Source organism: Malaclemys terrapin, chromosome 4, assembly GCF_027887155.1.
Source record: "Malaclemys terrapin pileata isolate rMalTer1 chromosome 4, rMalTer1.hap1, whole genome shotgun sequence".
Taxonomy (NCBI): domain Eukaryota; kingdom Metazoa; phylum Chordata; order Testudines; family Emydidae; genus Malaclemys; species Malaclemys terrapin.
This window is the reverse complement of record NC_071508.1, coordinates 128,882,449-128,904,407: the sequence shown is the minus strand read 5'-3', so window position 1 is coordinate 128,904,407 and position 21,959 is coordinate 128,882,449. Positions and strand designations below refer to the sequence as shown.

Here is a 21,959-nt window from a genome sequence, read left to right as displayed (position 1 = left end):
GCTCTACTACCTTTTATTCCAGGCAGAATGATCTAATAAGAAAAATGACTTGGGTACACACTGCGGATGAAAAATGAGCTTTGTATTGCTGTTAAAACATTGCTCAAGCTGAGAGTCACGTGTTTTGGAGGATTTTCTGCTTGACAGTGCAGTGTTTCCCAGAGCAGGGACCCCTGTGGAGTATTCTCTTTGAAATCCATATTGCAAGTCAGAATATCAGTGGGGCCTTTTTCGTGCACAAGAATTGCAGAGGAAGCAAAACTCTGCAAAATTTTTGAATATGTTGGTGACGGTGTGTTTCAAAACCACTGGAATGGCACAATGGTGCAGAAATGTGATACGACTTTATTTATGGAAAATATGAATGTATTTTGGTGACTGAATTTTTACAAAGGTGATGTTGGGCAGGAAGACCAGAAACTGTTCAGTATGGATTTTCTTTCTTTCCCCACCCAAAGCATGAACAGATTTAAAGAGCTAGCCCCAAATTTGCCCCTACATAACCCCACCCCGTCAAAAAACAGGGTTTAAAAAAAAACTTTTAAATTCCTGAATATACAAATGCTATAGTTAATCCCCTGCAGAACATGAAGTGCTTCACTTTAATGCTCCAGGACTGTAGGTAAATCCCTGCATTGAATAACCGTGAGCTCTTGGTTTGGGGGGGTTGTTTGGGTTTTATTAATGCCACTTTCTTCTAGCAGAAGGGCAGATGGAATGGCAACTCCAGGACGGCACCTCAGCAAACTGTGGGTTGGATGCTGGGTATTTGTAGAGATAAACTGGAAGTGGCTTTTAGATCTACAGCAACATCCTTCTCAGAAATGTTGCTAATTCTTGTCACTTCCTCTCTTGCTTTCCTTGAGAGCCCCACTTTCCCCATTGGTCCTCTGCTCTGTGTTAGCCATTCATAAAATCTGCTTTTAAAGGAAATAGTATCTGAACTGGATGGGAACTTTTTGGGATGTCTATTGAAACTAAATGTCACTTTTGTAAGAATGCCAGTGTTTGGTCTAGCATTGAACTTTGCTTCTGAACCTAATGTATTAGGTTTATATCACCACCTATGGCATAACTAGTTCTAATTTCAAGAGAGAGAAGATGAACACTTCAAATCCTTTAAATTGTAATTTGGTGCACAAGTGCCATCTAATGGTCATGTGTAGAACTGCAACTCTGGTTTGGAAACTGCCTATTTTGACTTCCAGACAAATAATGTAGCTCAACTGCAATCTTTCCCCCCCCCCTTTCTCACAGGTTGTCTGGCGAAAATTGGGTGATGCAGCAAGTTCCAAACCATCCATCAGGCAACACCTTTCAGGAAACCAGTTCAAGGGGCCATTGTAGGAACATCACACTGAAAACTAGAAGCAACTCTACAAAGAATCAGAGAGGAAGAGAGCTCTGTTTCTAGCAGCCAGTTTGGATTTTTTTTTTGTAACTGTCTATAGTGTAAATATGGCAGCTAAAGGCTTAGCCTCCAGGCTATGATCTGGAACCAATGTTAAATGGGTTAACCATCCTATAATTGCAGACTTGTGTCACTTTGTATTGTAGTGCAAACCTGCTTTGTTGTATGGTCTCTATGTAGAATTACCTAACAAGAGAATTTCTAGGAGGAAAAATGGAACCCTAACCTGGAGAAGTTATTTTGTATTGCTTCTGCCCACCTGCTCATTAATTGATTCATAACAAGGCTGGTGGCTCTATGCAGCATGTTTTTGGATTCTCCCAAGGAAACAAAAATCTGAATCAGGTGGCTTATTGGCTGTTCCTTTACTGAGCTGCTAAAATTTTTTGAAGGTCCTTATTTTTGGAGGATGATATGCAACTGTTTTCAAGAGCTGTCATATAAAATACTTTGTGGAATGATAAAACACTGAAAGCACCTTGTATGTTGTACCATATTGACCATGACACAGGTCCATAGCAGGTATGCAGAATAGCCTGAGCCTCCATTTCAGCTGCTAGTGATGTGATTTTAATAGAACAAATGATACTGCAGTCATAATGTGAATAATTTTAAGTCATTTAGCCACAATCCAATATGAATATGGTAACACTGTTCCTGTAAAGCTCTTACTGTTAAATACTTCGGTAAGAACAGCTTTCCCACCAATGTGGCTTACCGTTTCGCCAAGAGAGGTTTCTCTCTTGGATCCTAGTATTTCAGTCTCGACATTCACTCACATAATAAAGATTTGTTTTTTAATGTCCTTATTGAAATACAGAACTAAATTGGTTACTTCATGATGTAATCAAAGCAACAGCCATTCAAAGCTGCGTAAATGCTATATCAACAGAAGCTGTCAAATGAGGCTGCTGCTGCCATTTAAGCTTTATTTTTGTTAAACCAAAATGGAGTGTTTTTTCCTTCCAACTGCTGTATATAAAAATAATGGGACTTATATTTTGGTATTGTGGAGTAGCTGCTTGTGGAGCTGTAGTAAGAAGTTGACCCCTTTCGGTTCCATCTGGTCACAAGATCTGGCCCTGTATTTCATGAGATGTTCTTTCCCTTTCCCCCCCAATAGTCTACAGGAAACTGGACTCAGTTAGCAAACCTGCCATTGTAAAATAAAATAATCTTACCAATAGGTGCATGTAGATTCAATGCCACCTCTTCAAAAATGGCATTGGTTTTGGTGCTTAGTTCAAAGCTTTAATGACTTCAGATGTTGCCACTTTAGAAAAATCAGTCACAGTTACCTAAATGCCGTTGAATCAGTTGGAGGTTGTTACGATTAGATACATTTGTTTTGCATTAGCTGAGTTCTTGACTCGGATTAGCATGAAACACCTACAAATAACTATGATGTCAGTCCTGCAGGTTCTAACACAAGTGAATAGTCCCAGTGTCTGATGAGCCTACTTGCCTGAGTAAGGAATTTGCAGGATTGAGCAATAAAGAAACAGAGAAGGAATAAAAACAAAATAAAAATTAAGCAGTAAGTCACTAAGTAAGTAGAATAAGAATGGGCCCTGGTAACTGAGATCAGTGAGTTATTAGAAACTCCCTCAACAGCAGTTCACTTCCCCCTAAAGCGTAGCTCAGCTGTGTCAGCCACGATTGAGCTGACTAACTGTAACTCTATACTAGGTTTATGCAGTCTGTGTAGCCTGGCAGAAACTAGCCTAGAAAATGGCACACTGTCTATCTTTTAAGAGTTGACCTCTAGAGCACTTTGAATTTTCTCTTCCTAGCTTTTCATTTTGACCATTTTCAGCCTATTACTGTCTATACTATTCATCAGTTTTTCTTTCTTGCTCATCTATTTTCTTCATATAAAGGGGAGGGAAAAAGCATGATTTTTTTCCTTCCAGAATAAGGCAGCAAAGAAAGGTTTAACTTCCCCTCTGAGCTACAAAATGTATATATGGCTGCTTAATCCATTGATTTGAAAGGCCATTGTAATTATGGCAGTGTCCAAACTCTGGATTGAGTGTTAGGGGGCAGAATTGATTTACTTCAGCAAATTTGAACTAGAGCAGCAGAAGTGTTGCCAGTAAAGCCTGTAGAGCGTTAATAGTATTGATAATGTGCTTGCTGGCCTCTGAGTAGATTAGCCTAACAAATAAGCATTGAATGATCCCTCCCTCTCAACAGGGCTGAGAGCTAAACTAGCCAGTTTACGTCTCTCACTGGCTCTGACCTACTCATCCAAATTTATTCTTAATCAGATATAGCTATCACAAGCCATTTTGTGGCTTGAAGCGTTGTCCATATTCTGGTTTCATCTGCAGATCTCAAACTCTTAAATAAAGGGGAAACAGCACTAAACCTGAGGTGTGTTGTATGAGCCAGAGAGCTGGCTTAGAAGACAGCCAGTCTTTTAGTTAAACCACTGAAGGATCCTTTATACTAGTAGGGTAAAACTATATTTTGTATGATTCTACTTGGCAGCATAAGCCCCAAATGCAAGATGTGCATTGTTGATTTTATAGAAGTACATGAAAGTTAGTGCTGCATGTATTTTTTTTTAAAGTTTGCTACTCTTTGTATTTAGCTCCATTTGAGCTAAAAAAAAAAAAAAAAAAAAAAAAAAAAAAAGGTGTCTTCCTGGGGGAAAAAGACACTCAATGACATTACAGAATGACTTGGGTGCTAAACTTTCAGTTGTCTAAAAAGATGTTTTATATGCACATTTAAATTCACTCTTTACTATGCTCTAGGTCTACTGTGAAAACTACCTGAAAAACTTTGTATAGTAAGTTTGAAGGAAACCCTCCCCAAAATGGTGGCTATTTAAGTCGATATACATGGGGCTAGTGTCCCCAGTCTATTTAGAGGCTGCAAATTCTGCAGCCCTGAGACAAACAAAGCTTCCATTGCCTTCAAGTGGTGTTTTGCTTGCCTTAGGAAAGCAGAATCAGGCCCTTAAGTTTTCATTGAGTGAAACAAGCATTTTGAAATGCTGTGGTGTAACCAACTTCAGGTGGCTCGTTGCACCTTTAATAAGACTGCTGAGCCCACCCTTGAGAATGGCACATTTTTATCCAAATATTATTAGACATAAATCAGTGTTAAAGTGACCTTTTATCTTTTTAGAAACTGGGTGGGGAAAAAGTACTACTGATCTTTTTCAAAGTGCATGACTGTAAAATGATAAAATTGTATATTTTTCATAATGTGGGGAAAGTATTTGAACTGCTTTGGGAAATCAGTTTGAAGTTTGATTTCTGTTAAACCTGTGATCTTACAGCCCTCCTGTATATGATTTACAAAAGAAACTGGAATAAATTAGCACCCACTGTTGTGTACATAGCAAAATCTTTAGACATTAGCACGCATTTATACCTTTTATTGAACCACTTTGACTTTTTTTGGGGGGGGGGGGGGGAGAAAAAATAGTAATCAGATTTTTTTGATATGTGTAAAACATTCATTTGAAATATTTTAGTAAAAATGAAGTATGAGATTGTGATAGTGTATACTTTCAGTTGAATAAAATAAAGTACATTCTTTGTAAGTGAGCTGTGATGCTTAATAATTTTGATAGAACACTGCTGAAATATTTTTACAGTGAGTTAGTACGAGAAATAAAACACCTACATACAATAAGATTTCCTCTTGCAGCAGTATGAACATGGACAGTAATTTTAGGGACACAGACTATGTAGAGCTAGTAGGGAAAAAGATTTTGAAATAACTTGGAAAATCCATTAAATTCAGATCCAATTTTATTTGGGTACAAGTGAATGAAGCAGTCCTATTTATAACCAAGGTGTAAATCACAGTATGTTGTTACATTCAGACTTTCACACTTAGAAAATATATATATTTATGTACAGGAATTTGCAAATAGGTGTAAACATACTTAATTTTTCAAGATAGCAGTACATTCCAAAACAAAAATATTAGCAAGGCAAACATCTCAAAATGATTTCTGTCAACTGGGGGTTGTAAATATATACATATTAAATAAAGTAGCTCTGATGCTTAACATTAAGAGGAGAGTTACTTAATGAAAATGAACTTTTTTTTACACTCTAGATGGAATTTCAGGATATCTGACTATTTTGATACTCAAAAGTAGGCACTGATTTCTAGAAGAAAATTTACTTCTTACGGATATAAATGAGCCAATATGGCTGGTTAAAGTCACTAGTACAAAGTAATCCAGTGTTGGAATAATTCAAGACAATTTAGTCAGACAACTTAGTTTTAAATCAAATGTATAAATTTAGATTTGTAATTAGCTCTGCCATGTCTATATTAAAAGCTTATATATCTTGCCATTAACAATACTGCAAGTAGGTCAACTAAGATTCCATTTCACTGTTCCATGTCTTTATATACTATACCAGAATCTAGATTATACAAATTACTTTCCTATTTATCTTTACAATATGGTCACTGCTCAATTATTCTGCCTTTTAAACTATTCCTCAAAATTAAAAGATATTTGTTCACAATTCTCATGCTATCTCATCCATGTAGCACGTCCAAGTCCTGCAACAGGTGGCATAACAGGTGGTGGTATTGGAGGTGGTACTGGTGGTTGTCCACCAGGGGGAACTGTGGGAGGGGGATAATTGGCTGGTGGCATTCCCAGCCCTGGAGGTGGATGAGTTGGAGGCAGTCGTGGAGGTGGGAAGTTAGGATTGTACGTAGGTGGAGGAGGGTACCCAGGAGTAGGTGGTGGGATATTAGGGGGTGGAAATGATGTAGGCGGAGGTGGAGGAACAGGTGGAGGAGGGTTAGGAGGATACACGTGAGGATGATACGGTAAGTGAGTTGGTGGTCCATAAGCTGGTGGCAAAGCTCCATAGGTTGGTCCTTCGGTTTTCATCATTGACTGAAGACTCTGATAACCTTCCCCTGACATGTAAGAATTTGTAGTGGACATTCCGGTTATGTAGCTGGAAGGTGGAGGTGGTGGAGGACGATGAGGCATAGGTGGTGGCTGATGTACGGGTGCAGGATGAGCTGGAGGAGGAATCTGGACCTTTGGTATCTCTACAGAGTCTACTGTAGTACTTTGCTCTGCTTCTCCCATTGAAACTGCAGTTGTCAAAGGAAGCTTACGGTCTGCAACAGACAAAAAAAGCTTCATTTACTTTTCTGTAGCACAGCAATAAGGACTACCTACATGGCTATGTTTTTCTTAAAATGTTAACATATGGCACATAGCCTGCTCTCTTCCTGTTTGTTCTGCAGCTAAAATAGTTGGAAATCACATGCAATAAGACCTTGTAAGGTCAAAACATAGAAGAAACAGCAGATACCCCACAGTGAAAATTAATGTTGTTATTCTTAGAGACGAATACATTTATTTGAGCATACGCTTTCGTGGGCTACAGCCCACTTCATTGGCTGCATAGACTGGAACATATAGTAAGGAGATATATATACACAGAGAGAGAACATGAAAAGGTGGGAGTTGTCCTACCAACTCTAATAGGCTAATTAATTAAGAGAAAAAACTTCTGTAGTGATAATCAAGATAGCCCATTACAGACAGTTTGACAAGAGGTGTGAGAATATTCTATGCATCTGATGAAGTGGGCTGTAGCCCACGAAAGCTTATGCTCAAATAAATGTTAGACTCTAAGGCGCCACAAGTACTCCTGTTCTTTTTGCGGATACAGACTAACACAGCTGCTACTCTGAAACCTTTATTATTATTAAAATTTATTCCTTCCACACTGCTGAGAGCCTTCAATATTGTTCTATGACCAGTACAGAAAAACAGTTGTGACTAAATCCATCCAGTCCAGCAGATGCTTAGGAACAAAGCCACCAAATGCCTGTGCTGACATTACCTTCAAAATCTTTTAACTGCTCTAAAAACAAATGTGATACAATGAAAATAATTCTTTTGATAAATTGGAATTTGAATTTCTGCACCAGTTTTGATTCGTGTGTTAGAACTTACTGAGCTGATACCTTGTAAGAATATGCGCACAATGCCAGCTTGCAGAAACAGCAGGCTCAAGGTAAGCCCCGGTCTGTTGGGTTCTAGATCACTGAACGCTAACTACATTTGCGAATATCTGGTCAACCAGCCTGCTGACAGTAACAGCACTTTATATCTGGCTTTCCGCCTATCAATAAGCCCCACATGTCCCAAAAGCTAGATGCAAAGAAAAACCAGCTAAAGAGCAGAGGCAGTGGAAAAAAAACTAACCAGAATATTAGTTTCAACTGCAACCATTCCACATGCAAGGGCTACAGAGATTTGAGACCGTGAAACAGACCAGCATTAGGAAAGGGTTACAAAATTTGGGTCATTTCGTCTGAGCATTCCTCTCACAAACACTTTTGTCTAATTTCTATTATTCCCTTTCCCTACCCCCAAAAACAAAACAAAAAATCTTAAGCTGGCACAAGATCACACCCATGAAGCTTCAAGTTGATAGGACAAAAATCGGGGGAAGTTAAAAATCAGATCAAAGCTGGTTTGAACTAAGGGCAGACCAATGTCTCTCCATGATAGGACCCAATGGTAGTATCTTCAGACTCTACAGTAGTGAGTTTTAAAATGCTTGACTGATGGAAATAAACTTGTTACACAAAGCTAAGGCACATGTCCTGTTTGTACACAGAATAGTTCACTTTTATAACAAGGTACAAAACATCTTTTCACTGAAAAAGCTGTATAGGCAGGTTTGCAGAGCCGCCATTTCACCACTGCCCAACAGTTGAACTAAAATGACAATGCAAAAGAAAGTTGAGCTGGACAAGCCTGCACATGCTACCCTTTGGCTGTAGAATAATTGATCACCATTCTCTCTGTAACAGCCCTAACCTATTTTAAGACTATCAGGTTCCTCTTCTCCCTCACCCTTTTCTTTTCTCAAGACTAAAACTACTCACAGTATTTTCACCTGTCCTCATAAGGTCATGTTTTTAAAACCCATTATTATTTTGGAGGGTCTCTCCAGTCTGTCCACATCTTTGCTAAAGTGTGGCGCCCAAAACTGGATACAATACTCCAGCTGAGGCTTCATCGGTGCCAAATAGAACAGGACAATAACCTCCATGTCTTACTTATGAAATTCCTGGTAATATACCCACAATACTCCTTTGCATTTGTGTATAGACATCTCAGATGTTGAGCAGATTCCCACTGTATTGTCCCCCCTCTTGTTGTTCCTGTGTCCCTATTATAATTTACCATTCTTCTCTCTCCTGCCCACAACTTCTAGCCCTTTGTCAAGGTCACTGTTTTGACAACTACAACCAACAGTAGGATTGTTACCCAGGAGCTAGTGTTGCAGATTAATAAATCTGCCTTTGAAGAGCTGCATTGTCAAGTTCTTGAATTTGACACTTGAAGAGATTTCCTACATCAGTTTACAAGTGATATGAAAAATAATAAAAAAAACTGCATGGCCAGCATATTATTTTTCAATTAGTTACATAAGAACTGCCGTACTGGGTCAGACCAAAGGTCCATCTAGCCCAGTATCCTGTCTACCGACAGTGGCCAATGCCAGGTGCCCCAGAGGGAGTGAACCTAACAGGTAATGATCAAGTGATCTCTCTCCTGCCATCCATTTCCACCCTCTGACAAACAGAGGCTAGTGACACCATTCCTTACCCATCGTGGCTAATGGCCATTAATGGACTTAAAGTTAAAACTTTATTTGCAAAAAGTTCTTTCAGACATCTGACTCTTCCTCCTGGAGGGCTAAGTCCATGACAGATTTGAAGTTTAAAATTTGCGAGTAACTGAAAATAGGATGAATGAAAGTTCCTATTCCATCACAACTGTTGTAGGAAATGCTGAATTTTTAAGGAGTTCATAGTTGGAGTGGTAATACGTAGAATAATTAAATATTGTATGGTCTTCATAAAAGGGTGACAGGTGCCATGCTAGCATCAGGCAGTAGCTTCAAATTGCCTCAAACAATCCCACATGTAATATCTCTTCAGAATATACACCTGAACATAGTTTCTAATTCTTATACAGTGCCAACCAGTAAGGGGATGTTCTTTTCCTTGGCTCATTTCCTAAAAGAAGGCTTGATCTGCCAAGGAACCCTGTAATGCTCCAAAATGCCATATGTTTGTGAAAAAAATTGTAGTACTGTGCTTCCAGTGCCTTGATACATTAGCTGTCCTTCCACTGACCCTGAGATATGACATAAATATTTTATAGTGTGTGCTATATAATGCAACCAAAAATGACAGCTTCTAACAGGGGACAACAAGAGACAGAAGAACACAGTGGCAGGGTGTGTGCTTAGTACTATAAAGAGGAACAGCATCAGCTTTTTTCCCCTTTCCTGTATAAAATTTCAATTAAGTGTGAGGACTCTTGTAAATAATTTATATAAATCTGCTATGTGCATCATAGCTGCACATACCCACCTTCAAAAGAAGTGCCCATTGTTTTATGACAGTGGAGAAGCAGGATCTATTCACTATACTGAATTGAAGAGAAACCAGCCTCTATTTTCTATTCAAATAGGTTACCAAGGGAGGTTGTGGAATCCCTGTCATTGGAGGTTTTTAATAACAGGTTAGACCAGGGGTAGGCAACCTATGGCACGCGTGCCGAAGGTGGCGCGCAAGCTGATTTTCAGTGGCACTCACACTGCCTGGGTCCTGGCCACCAGTCTGGGGGGGCTCTGCATTTTAAATTTAAATGAAGCTTCTTAAACATTTTAAAAACCTTATTTACTTTACATATAACAATAGTTTAGTTATATATTATAGACTTATAGAAAGAGACCTTCTAAAACGTTGAAATGTATTACTGGTATGTGAAACCTTAAATTAGAGTGAATAAATGAAGACTTGGCATACCACTTCTGAAAGGTTGCTGACCCCTGGGTTAGACGAATACCTGTCAAGGATGTTGTAGGTATCCCTTCAATTACAGGAGAACCTCTCAAGGTTTCTTCCAGCCCTACATTTTTATGATTCTAGACGTTTTCAGCTGCTTCATACGTTTCTCCACAGATTATCAAATCTGGCACAGAATACTTTGTAAAAACGTGAAGATTCAAGGTTACAAACATAGTGCCCATTAAAGTTAATGATGACATCGCAAGTCATAACCTTGCTTTTTCAATTAATATTTTCAAATTCCTTTTGGCCTGAAATTTTCTGTAACGTGTCTTAAATCAGCTTTGATATCATTACCTCAAACCAATACAGTACATAACCTCAAATATGGCAGAGCAAAACAGACTGTTTGGGAGGTCCAGAGAAGTCTTTATTTATTTTTATTTATTTTTTTTATTTTTATTTAAGTCTTCTGGCCACTATCTCACTTATGTACTCGTTCTAATTACACTAACAAATATTTCATCACCTTTCATACTACAATTAATTTTATTCAAACCAACATGACACTTTTAGCCCACCGTAGCAAAAGAACAAGGTCAAGCACTTAACTCCAAAAGATCCAATAAGAACAGCATGCTGGGAATTAACTCTTAATAAAACCTTACCTGGAGGTGGGTGCACAGGAGGTATTGGTGGATGAGATGTCTCAATTTTAGGAATTTTAGATGGTGGTGGTTCTGAAAAAACAAATTTGGAAGCCCCCCATCAACAAAAATGTAAGTTTAGTTATGGCTCCATCAGCATACTAAGACCGGAAATCCAGAATGGGTTTTGGGAAAAGGATTCTTTTATTATGTTTCTACTGTGCTATGTAAAGTGGGGCTCCGACTTGTTTGGAGACTGTAGGCATTACCACAGTATGAAATTTAAATAATCTAACTGAAATCCAGCATCACACATGTTAGTTTATTATTAGGGTCTATCCACAACTTTTAACCATGAGACATGGTTACTTTACTACAGAGCTGGAAAAAGAAAGTTCTGGCCAAACTTGTTACATAGGCACAGTTGGGGTATACAGCAAAATAACTTTTACAAAGTGGATACTGGAAGACAATCATGTGTTGGCCTAACTCTCTGACAAAAGAAAAACGTGGTTAACTGCCAAAGTTAACAAGAATTAACTATGTTATGTTTGGGTACAGACTGTAAGCCATGCCAGTAATTGGCTACTCACTTAAGTTATAATGGAGATGGAGCTTTTATAATAGTAATTTTTAGTTCTACTGAGCAGCCTATTTGTACAAGCATAAAGGGACTATGCTTTCGGAACAATTATACCGTACTAACACAGATAAACAAGAACTTTTTTTTTTTTTTTTTTTTTTAATTAGAAGGTCTATATTTAAGCCTGCATAATCAAGACCAAACAAACAGGGTAATTTCTAGACCTAGAAAGAAACTAACCAAGCAATTTTAGAAGGTGCAGTGAATTAGTTATTCTGGCAAACAGTTTTGCTGATTAAAAAAGTGAAAGATATAATATATATTAAAAAAATACAATATCTACCTGATGCCTTGGTTTCTTCTTTGGGAGATACAGCCTATTAGTCAAAAAAACAAAATTCACATCAATCTCCAGAACTATATATTATAAAATCTGAATAATTCAAAAATAAATATGTAATTAGCAAACACATACTGTTAATACTAATAGGATGCAGTTTATTAAGGCCTGGTACACCTCTACCTCGATATAATGCTGTCCTTGGGAGCCAAAAAAATCTTACCGCATTACAGGTGAAACTGTGTTATATCGAACTTGCTTTAATCCACTGGTGTGCGCAGCCCCGCCCGCCCCAGAGCACTGCTTTACTGCGTTATAGCCGAATTCGTGTTATATCGGGTCACGTTATACCAGCGTAGAAGTGTATCTGCACAGGTTTTGCATCAATTTAACTAAATCTGTTTCCAATTTGAGTGCGAGAACTGTGGTCTAGACAAGCCCTAAACCTTTTTTTTTTTTTTTTTTTGTAAACTAAAAGGCCTGTGATGTTCCACACAAACAAAGAGCATTGAATCAGGCAATATGAAGTGGGTAATTTGATTTGGATAGGAGAGTTGATGGTTAAGAATGTGAGAGTGTGAAGAGTCTGAAAAATGTACCTACTGTGTGTGAACACAGAGCTGCCTTTGTAATTCTTGTTATTTAATATTCACAGCTTTTAATTTATTTATAATCTACTGAAGCAGCATCATGGTCCAGTGGACAGAGTGCTGACTGGGAAGTCGCGTGACGTGGGCTCTATTTCTGGCTCTACCTCTGACCTGTTGTGTGAACTTTGGCAAGTCATTTCACCTCTTTATACCTCAGTAACTCAGTCAGTAGGATAATGAAAAAAGTATTTCCCCTTGTAAAGCACTTTAAAAATCTTCAGGTAGAAAACACTATGTAAAAGCCAAGTATTATGGTAACAGCACAGAACATGGGCGCACACTAAATTCAGAGTGAATGAGAAGTGTTTTACAGACATGGAAGTGAGAAAATCAAATGTTTTCACTTTGACACGACTTTCTTTTGGAACATTCTATCACCAAAGTGGCTTGGCGTAGAAACTGCCAATTTATTTTCATTTGTCTGAATTCCTTTAAGTTCTATAAACTTTCTTGCAGACTAAAGTATACACTTGTAGGCTTCCTACCTATCCTGCACCAGCTACCTCAAGCCAATGTAGTTTAAGAAGTTCAGTAAATCTAACAGGAATTTAATTAGCACACAAGCTTATCAAGAAATTAAATTCCTTAGCAGAATCAGCCACGTTACAGAGCTCCTGTAAGATCCACCAAAACTCCTGCACCAAGACTTCACAAATGCAGACAACTGAAGTCTAACCTGAGCCATGCTGCTCTGTAAGTGGAAGTCTGCACTGTCTCCAAGATACGACCAGTGATATTCTGCTTTCTCTAACCCTGCAAACACATTTCCTCCCAATAACTGCGGGATCTTGCCCAAAGAATTTAACTTGACTAATGTCATTAAGTAAACACTGCAATTTCTTTGGAATTGAAACTAAATTAAATTCTTTCCTACAGCTTACTTTAGGGGTAAATAATTCTATAATCTCATAAAAATGTTGTCTCTAGAGATATGTGTAATAGTGTCAATACAGATATTATATAATTATTTTTGGAGTTCTAGGGTAACCAAACAGCTGTGACCAAAATGCACAGAATTCAAGATTATTTAATCGCTAAAGATCATCTTGTAAAAAATTTTAAATGAGGTCCATGAGTTAGAGGCAGTCTGGGGAAAACAGAATACAAATTTTTAAGTGCAATGAACCGTATGAACTGTAACAAAACTATACCATATTTGCTAGCAGTAACTTCTTACTTTCCTGAGCCCCAATTGCTAGGGCGTTAACTGTTCTGTCAGTGTATCCAGAATTTCAAGGTGGTTTTCTTATTATTTTGACAAGAATGTGCCAATGAGGACACAGGACTGACTGTTATTTCAGCAAAAGCAGGTATATGTTAGAAGAGCTCCAATTTAGGTCTCAAGACAAGGCTGTACACGTGTACTCTATAATTTGCACTGCTTCATTTAAATTCTTTGCTATCCTTCATTCTAGTAACTGAAGTAATATTCCAGAGCCCACTTCAACTTCTACCTTTTCTCCAAAGATTTCAGTGTTTTCCTGTATATGCCTTTCCTTGTCATACACGATTTGTCCAGTCATGAGCAATGTATAAATACACCAGTCATATCCAAAAGCTTCAGTGAGTGACTATGAAGCCTTAAATTTTCATAGCTGTGTATAATTTTAACTAGCTAGTCCATGAAATTTATTTTGAATGTGTTCTAACTGCAGGTCTGCAAATCAAATTATAATTGCACACACAATTACTGAAAAGGGCACTCATTTTTGTTTACTTTCATGACTGAGTGGAGTAAACAATTTTACAATGGTAACGTCTCCCCACGTTTAAATGATTCTGTAAAACTTAGATATGTGAATTAAAAAATGAATAATACCAATGGTTAAGTACAGACAAAGTGTAAGTTCATAAGCATACAGGATGTGTATCATTGTTTTCTTTACTACTTGCTGGTTCTTTCAAAGTTATTTATTCCCTATGAAGTTTCACCAGTTTTGAGCGAGACTGGTTCAAAACCATTTTTGTTTAACTATTACATATTCAAAAGCATGAACATGCAAACCAGAACAGGTCAATCTGAAATGGAGCATTTTTAAATTGGGTCAATCTGAAAGCAAGTAAGTTTAGACAAATCTAATGGAATTCTCAAAGGAGTTCATTTTTAACTTCCCTTTGATTATATGCAGTGGATCCCCTGGTAGGGATCAATTGGATATAATCAAAAGGAAGTTACCTACAAGCTTCTTAAAAGGGCTCTTTATTTCCAGTGTCCTAACTTCCTCCGCTTATCACTTGATTCCCTCCAACTTTCATCCTCTCCACTCCACCAGAACTGATCAATCAAAAAAGTCACTAATGACACCTTCCTCTCCAAATCTAAGAGCCTGTGCTCCATTCTAATTCTCTTCAATGTGTCTGCTGCTGCTGATACACACTACCCTTTTCTTCTGGAGGCCATCTCTTCCTGAGGTCCCTGACTCATTTCCTGGTTCACTTGCTGCCTTATTTACCCACTCTTTCACTGTTGCCTTCATTGGATCCTTGGTCCTGCTTCTTCTCTCTCGCTTTTGTGTTCTCAAATCTTCCACCACTAAATATTTCCCCTCCCTGGGTAACTTCACCTACTCCAACTGTCTCATATTTCACATCTACCTCTCTAACCACGACCTCTGTTCAGGCTCAAACCTCTTCCTGTCTCTCCCATACTTCCCAATTGATGTCCTAATGCTATTCAAACTAAACAGGGCAAAAATGAGCATCCCAACTTTCCTCCTGAAACTTCTCCCCCTCATCCCCTTTCCTCTTTGATAATTCCACAACAGTCTATTACTGAAGCTGGCAGCAAACTTAGGGTTTACTTTGACTCCTGCCCAGCATTACCAGCTCTTGTGGTTTTATCACAAGCCCCCTAAACCCGATGTTTCCTAAAGCCTCAGCTCCTGAGGTAATACAAATGTGAGAATCTGTTTTTGGGGAGAGTTTTTCTAAGCCCTCATGCGTGGGGAGCAAAGCTTGCTTGTTTTGTCACTCTGTCTCCCCCATCCCCGCAAGTATTTAGGAGTTTCAGTGGCAATTAGCGGACCTCTGCTATGCTTTGACAAAAAGCTTGCCATATAGATATTCCTCTATTCCCCTTATGTTACTGAATTTCTCTTTAAGAGGGAATCATATACTGGTTGTAGAAGACAGGTCACTACCCCTTCGCTTTAGGGGTTTAGAGCAGTGGTTCTCAACCTTTTGGACTACTGTACCCCTTTCAGGAGTCTGATTTGTCTTGCATACCCCAAGTTTCATCTCAGGCTTTGACTTCAGCCCTGCACAGCAGGACATGGGCTTTCAGCCCTGGGCCCCAGTGAGTCTAACACTGGCCCTGGCAACCCCATTAAAAGGAACTTGCTCACAGTTTGAGAACCGCTGATATAATATATAGAACATTGTATGAAATTTTAGTTTGTACTGACTTTGCCAGTGCTTTTAAAACCAGGCAAATATCTAGATGAGTTTATATATTCCCTAGAAGGCCTACACGTACCCCTAGTTGAGAATCACTGGTTTAGAGCAACTGAAATTAATGTCTGCATCCTGCCACAGTTACCAAAATGTCTGAATGATTAATATGTGAAATTATAAACATATAAATTATAAGGGAAACCACCTAACACTAGTTTAACACAAATTCTTTTATTAAATCCAAAGGCCAAAAGGTATTTATACAATTGCTCTAAAAATGCCTAAAAAGCCTAACTAATAAGCAATTTACTACATCCAACCAGTACCAAAACATTTATAAGCATTTGATCAAGATGCTTACAAATGGGCTAGGCCCAGGGGTGCTTAGACCCATACTGATTGGCTCCAGCATGGTCAGACAGGTATTAGTAATGAACCCCTTTAAGAGTTTACTTATTATACCCATAACAAACAAGTGATGTCATTGCTTGCTGACTTCAGCTATAAATCAACTTGAGACAATTGACCCTTAGTTCCAGTCTTAATCCTCCTAAGATTTACAGCCCCCTTTCTTCCCTTATTTTCTCCCCCACTCCTTGCTTACCAGCAGAACAGTGGGAAGATCGGGCTTGTTTCTTTTATGACAGCTTTTCTTTGTCTTGTTACTGCCGCTCTTTATTTTATTAGTTACTTTTGAAGCCATACATCCTTCCCATACTACTTATTCTCATGACCGTCTTTTACTTGCTGATTGGGGCCCTCTTTACAACACACAGTATATCCTTAACCAAACTTAAGCTAACTTTAATTCTTTAATTTACTCTTATCCTACACCCTATGTCTGTTATAACATCCCTCTGTGTGGCAATTATGCTCACTATCCTCTCCAAACCTTGTCTGAAAAAGTTACTTTTGCCTTGCTTTCCACCGGTTATCTACTCCTGTGCAGTCTAATTCCTCCACTTTGCCATACTTCAGTCTGTGTTTAGGTATCAGAACTTATGATTTTCTTATTCTGTAATGACTTATTTGCCTTACTTCACATCCCTCCTTTCCCTTGGCTAGCCTCATTTCTGTTTAATTTAGATGGGACACATTTTGGGGCAGGAAGCAGGACTCTAAATCTCTATGAAGCTTCATGCCAAGTTATAACACAACCTACATTGTTAATAAACTGTGAAATCACTAGTTTTCTATCACACATATGCAAAGCAGCAATAATTCCACTTTACCAGGGTAGATAGTTTTATTCTGCATTTTAATACCCAACAGATCAAGCAGCTTTAACTGATGCCAAATGATGAACCCACGTTTTAAATTCTTTGTTAGCACTAAAGTGGCACACAAAATGAAAAGTTCTTCCCTACATGTGAAATCAAAGAAGCCATTTTAAATCTGAAGTGACTCCCACTTGACATTCACGGAGAGGACTTCTGAAATTGTTTGCTCTAATTAGTCAAACGATCACTTCAAGCAGCGACCAAATTCCATTTTATTAGGTTACTCTGTATTTATTCACAAAGTCTAATCTTGCGAAAATAATTTCACCAAGACGCCCCATCATCATGGAGTAAGTGAAAGCAGCTGATGGAGGAGACAGTTAACAAAATGGGTCAGACAAAATTTCACACAAATAAGATCTGTGACTAGTTGTTTATGTAAAAGCAGTATGTACATGTCAAAAAAGCCTACCAAAGTGCTTTTTCCAGTCATGTCAGCAAGTGTAATCCTTTTCCTTCAGTAAATCACTGAAAATCCTTTTAGCCATTCTTCCATGTAAGATATTGCCTCTTCTAGCAAAGGTTACTAAAATCTGTTTATGGAGATTTTTTTTTTAAATTGACTATTTCCTTGTGTTGCTGACCAATATCCCAAGTTCCATAGTAATATTTTTTTTCTAGTACAGTACTTGAAGTTTGAGAAGAGTTCATCGGCAGTTCTAAATGAGGCAATCCTGCAACATACAGTAGAACCTCAGAGTTATGAACTGACCAGTCACCACACACCTCATTTGGAACTGGAAGTACAGTACGGTACTGCATTAAACAACTAAAAATATAAACGGCAAATTTAAAAAAAGATTTGACAAGGTAAGGAAATTTTCTGTGCCTTTTTCATTTAAATTAATATGTTTAAAAGCATCTTTTTTCTTCTGCATACTAAAGTTTCCAAGCTGTATTAAGCCACTGTTCAGTTGTAAACTTTTGAAAGAACCACCATAACCTTTTGTTCAGAGTTATGAACAACCTCCATTCTAAAGGTGTTTGTAACTCTCAGGTTCTACTGTATGTGCACCTGTATCTTTGAAAATTTTACATCTTCAATACAAATGTATCAGCCCCCAATAACATATATTTTAGTTCGACCATTTAAGGTAGTTTTTCCTCAGTAAAACAACTATGGGAGAGACCTTAATCAGCTGAACGTTCAAAATGTTCTTCCCCACCAACAGTTTAGAAGAGGTGCCAGATTTAGATAGGCAGGCATTTGGAAAGGTTTTATAAACCAGGGACCATCTCCTCAGCTGATGTAAATTTCCATATCTCCATTGTCTTCAATTAAGCTATGATGATTGACAAAGTGGAGCATCTGGCTCTGAGGAATATACACATTTCTCCTATAACATCTTAAGAGGCAGACATGCAATTTCCTATTTACAAAAACTGGTAGAATCTCTTAGTAAGGTTTAACTTAAAATGTTTTTGGGGCACAATGCATCTTATTGCTTCCAAGTCATGAATTTCCTAGCATAGAATAAATTTGGTACATAAAGCATTATCCAATCTGAGCTATTGCACTCTCCTGCCACAACAGGACATATCTTTACAGCTCTAACTTTTTATAGGCTTTAGGTGTCTTTTTTTAACCTCACTCTACAAATTATCTGGGCTTATTAGTCTCTCTTCTGCATTCGTTTACACTCTAGGCTGATGCTAGGTGGGCTCAGATACCATTCTCATCAGATCTCCAACTAAGCAAGATCAGGCTCCTTAATACTTATGAGACTGAAGAAAACTCCAGGAGCTGCAGGAAATCATGCTGTTGATTCAGTAAGTATACTCTCATTCCTCCAAAATTAATTCATGAATTCATGTTTCAGCATGGGACTGGAAGCCTAAAGCTGCTGAAGATGCATTCTTTTAAGAAAGACCTAAAACAAATACCTAGACTATTTGCAGACAAAAGTTCCTTGGCATTTTTGCAACAGTTATATATGGCCAGATTCCAGTTTGTGTTTTCATTATTTCCACAGTGCCAACTGATTACTACGTACTTCACAGACAAATATAAAAAAGGTCCTGCCCTTAAGATCCTACAATGCAAGAAGACAATGTGCAATGAAAGCAAGGTGTTTTGTTTTTTTTGGGGGGGTGGGGGAGGAGGAGAAGAGGAGCAAATACCTAAAATTCCCCCTAAAGTTTCAATTGAATTTGGTATTCTTTATTTTCCATCTTCAACTACCATGTACTGCAAACGTGCAATGTTACAACAGTGCTGCCATGTTCCACTGCAGACATGACTTTGTTTCAGCAGTAAATGACATTCTATGTAAAAAATCTAAGATTAAACAGATCTATGCATTCGTAACTTTTTCTGCCTGCTACCTCTATCTAGACTTTTGCACACTCCTCCTCAGCCCCAAATCTTTCACTGTATTGTCTGTTTTCTCCAGAGATGCTGCCTGCTGTTCTCTCCAAATCAAAGTTGCATTAGCAGTAATAGGTCATAAGAAGACATTAAGAATTTATAAGAAAGAGGGGAGGGCACATCCTAAATAGCCCAAGAAAACAGATACCAGAGGCTCTAGTGTGACTAACGCACTTGTTATTTCACTGCTGTTTGAATAAATTATCAAACATAAATGCAATAGAGATAACAATTTAGTTAACTGCGTATCAAATAGAGGTCCAAAGGCTGTCCCTGACCCTGGAGTGACTTTGGATAAGTGTGCAGCTGGAATACTTATGAAGTTTTGGCCATTGTGTAGGGTGCTTTCTTATTTTAAAAGAACAGTGATGGTACAGCGCACAAGACATGGAATGCATAAAACCGTGCCTGTAAGATTAATTTTTTTTATATTGTCATGATGAAAATATGCAAAAAACTTTTAAGTGGTTTGTAATGAGGTGCCGCCCTCAAGCATGCCCCCTTGTGGCCCTGCAGATGCATTGCTCCTGGCACCCACTCAGGTTTTCAATTACAGGCAGTCCTCGGACTTAGAACACAATTGGTTCCTTACAGTTGGTAAGTCGTAAATTGGAACTCGGAACCACAATCTACTCCGTTGTTGGACCAAGCTTCATAAACTTCTTCGGATGCTGTTACCCACGAAAGCTTATGCTCAAATAAATTTGTTAGTCTTTAAGGTGCCACAAGTACTCCTGTTCTTTTTGTGTCATTTTTAGGCATTTTCAGAGTGGAACCACTTGATGGGGTAGTCTGCTCCCTTAATGGTAGTGATACCTCGGGGTCAGCTCTTTTTGCGGATACAGACTAACACGGCTGCTACTCTGAAACCTGCAAAAATGACACATTAGAGATTCCACCTATATTGAATCTCTGATTTTATATAAAATATGCTCATTTTGGGGAAAAAAATGTAAATGGCCATTCCAACAAACTCAGTCTAGTTTCTGAAAGTGAATTTGGGTTCTTCTTTTCTCATACATCATCACTTATAATAAAGGTTCTGCAGATCAAGTGATTTCATCAGTAACATTTGGGCAAACTCACAGCCTTCAGTTGGCGGGCAAAGGCATAACTGATTGGAACACAGTAAACCGTTCTGTTGACATGTACTAATATGATACTTTACAGTTACTTTTCAAAGCATAACCATAATTTAGACGACAACTGCTCCTGCTCTAAATTAGAAATCTGTTCACCACTTACGTTCAGTTAAACTTACCGCTGGACGTTTAGCCTGCCTTGGAGGACTTGACTGAGGAGAGGGTTTCTTAGATTGCTGTGTTTGTTGCTGCTGTTGCTGTTGCACTGACTGCTGGGACTCTTTTTGCTGCTGTGTCTGTGACTGCTCTGAACTTTGAGATTGCTGCGACTGTAGTACTGGAGGCATCTGAGGTGTAGATTGAAGGGATGGTGGCTGTTGCAGTTGGTGTGGAGTATGATGAGGCATTTGCTGTTTCCCTTGTGAGTACAGATCCAGGATCTGGTGACAGATGTCTAACAAAAAGTCCAAAAGGTTATACATTCCTAGTAAAACGTAACAATATTTATAATCAGCTTGAAACCCTTTAAAGGGACACAAACGTCAAAACAACATTTCTGGCTAAAAATATTTTACCTAGCATGGGTATATAAATAATCTACTACAATGGGACCCAAATCTTGGTTGAAGCCTCTACATGCTAGTTAGATAAAAATGGGATGAAACTGTGAGTTGTTCTGTTTCTTTAAGGTATATTTATTTTTCTTCCAATATTATTATTATACATTTCTAGTACAAGCCTATTTTTTATATTCACCTGTAGACTAAACTGTCTAGCTCTTTGTGGAAGTTAAGAGTATGATTTGAGATAGGTTTTAGCAGCTGTTTTGGAAAAACGTCCTTCATGTTTTGTCTTTCAAGTGCCAAGAACAATTAGGTCTTGGATTCATGGCCTACATAAATACTGAAATATCCAAACCTTCAAAAGATTCCTTAGTTAGGTTATTTGACTTCCAGAAGCCACTAGCCTTTGGAATGGGATACAAGCAATGTAGGATAAAAATGTGAAGTACATGCACACAGAAAGGGAGGAATGCAAGAATGCAGTTCCACAAGAAAATTATAACTCCCAATGAATATGAAGTGGTAGTGTCTCAGCTGTATTACTGTATTAGGCTTAGATTTGCATGTTTTATTTTATTTCACTTGGTAATTCACTTTGTTCTGTCTGTTACTACCTGGAACCAATTAAATCCTACTTTCTGTATTTAATAAAGTCACTTTTCACTTATTAACCCAGAGTATGTATTAATACCTGGGGGGACGCAAACAGCTGTGCATCTCTCTCTAACAGTGTTATAGAGGGCAAACAATTTATGAGTTTACCCTGTATAAGCTTTATAGATGGTAAAATGGATTTATTTGGGTTTAGACCCC

General features: G+C 38.2%; 2 protein-coding genes across 4 annotated transcripts in view; one reads left to right on the top strand and one right to left on the bottom strand.

Annotated features, from left to right (window-relative positions):
• The window catches only part of CCDC85C (coiled-coil domain containing 85C), a 146,990-nt gene extending 142,153 nt beyond the window's left edge, over window positions 1-4,837 (top strand). For both annotated transcript variants that reach the window (XM_054025007.1, XM_054025006.1), the window contains one exon: window positions 1,258-4,837. In XM_054025007.1, the coding sequence (XP_053880982.1) occupies window positions 1,258-1,347 (90 nt within the window). In that variant the 3' untranslated portion in view covers window positions 1,348-4,837. The remainder of the gene's footprint in view (window positions 1-1,257) is intronic.
• The window catches only part of CCNK (cyclin K), a 28,682-nt gene continuing 11,553 nt past the window's right edge, over window positions 4,831-21,959 (bottom strand). For both annotated transcript variants that reach the window (XM_054025004.1, XM_054025005.1), the window contains 4 exons: window positions 20,763-21,037; window positions 11,814-11,847; window positions 10,909-10,980; window positions 4,831-6,532 (listed from right to left, as the gene is read on the bottom strand). In XM_054025004.1, coding sequence (XP_053880979.1) covers window positions 5,925-6,532; window positions 10,909-10,980; window positions 11,814-11,847; window positions 20,763-21,037 — 989 coding nt within the window. In that variant the 3' untranslated portion in view covers window positions 4,831-5,924. The remainder of the gene's footprint in view (window positions 6,533-10,908; window positions 10,981-11,813; window positions 11,848-20,762; window positions 21,038-21,959) is intronic.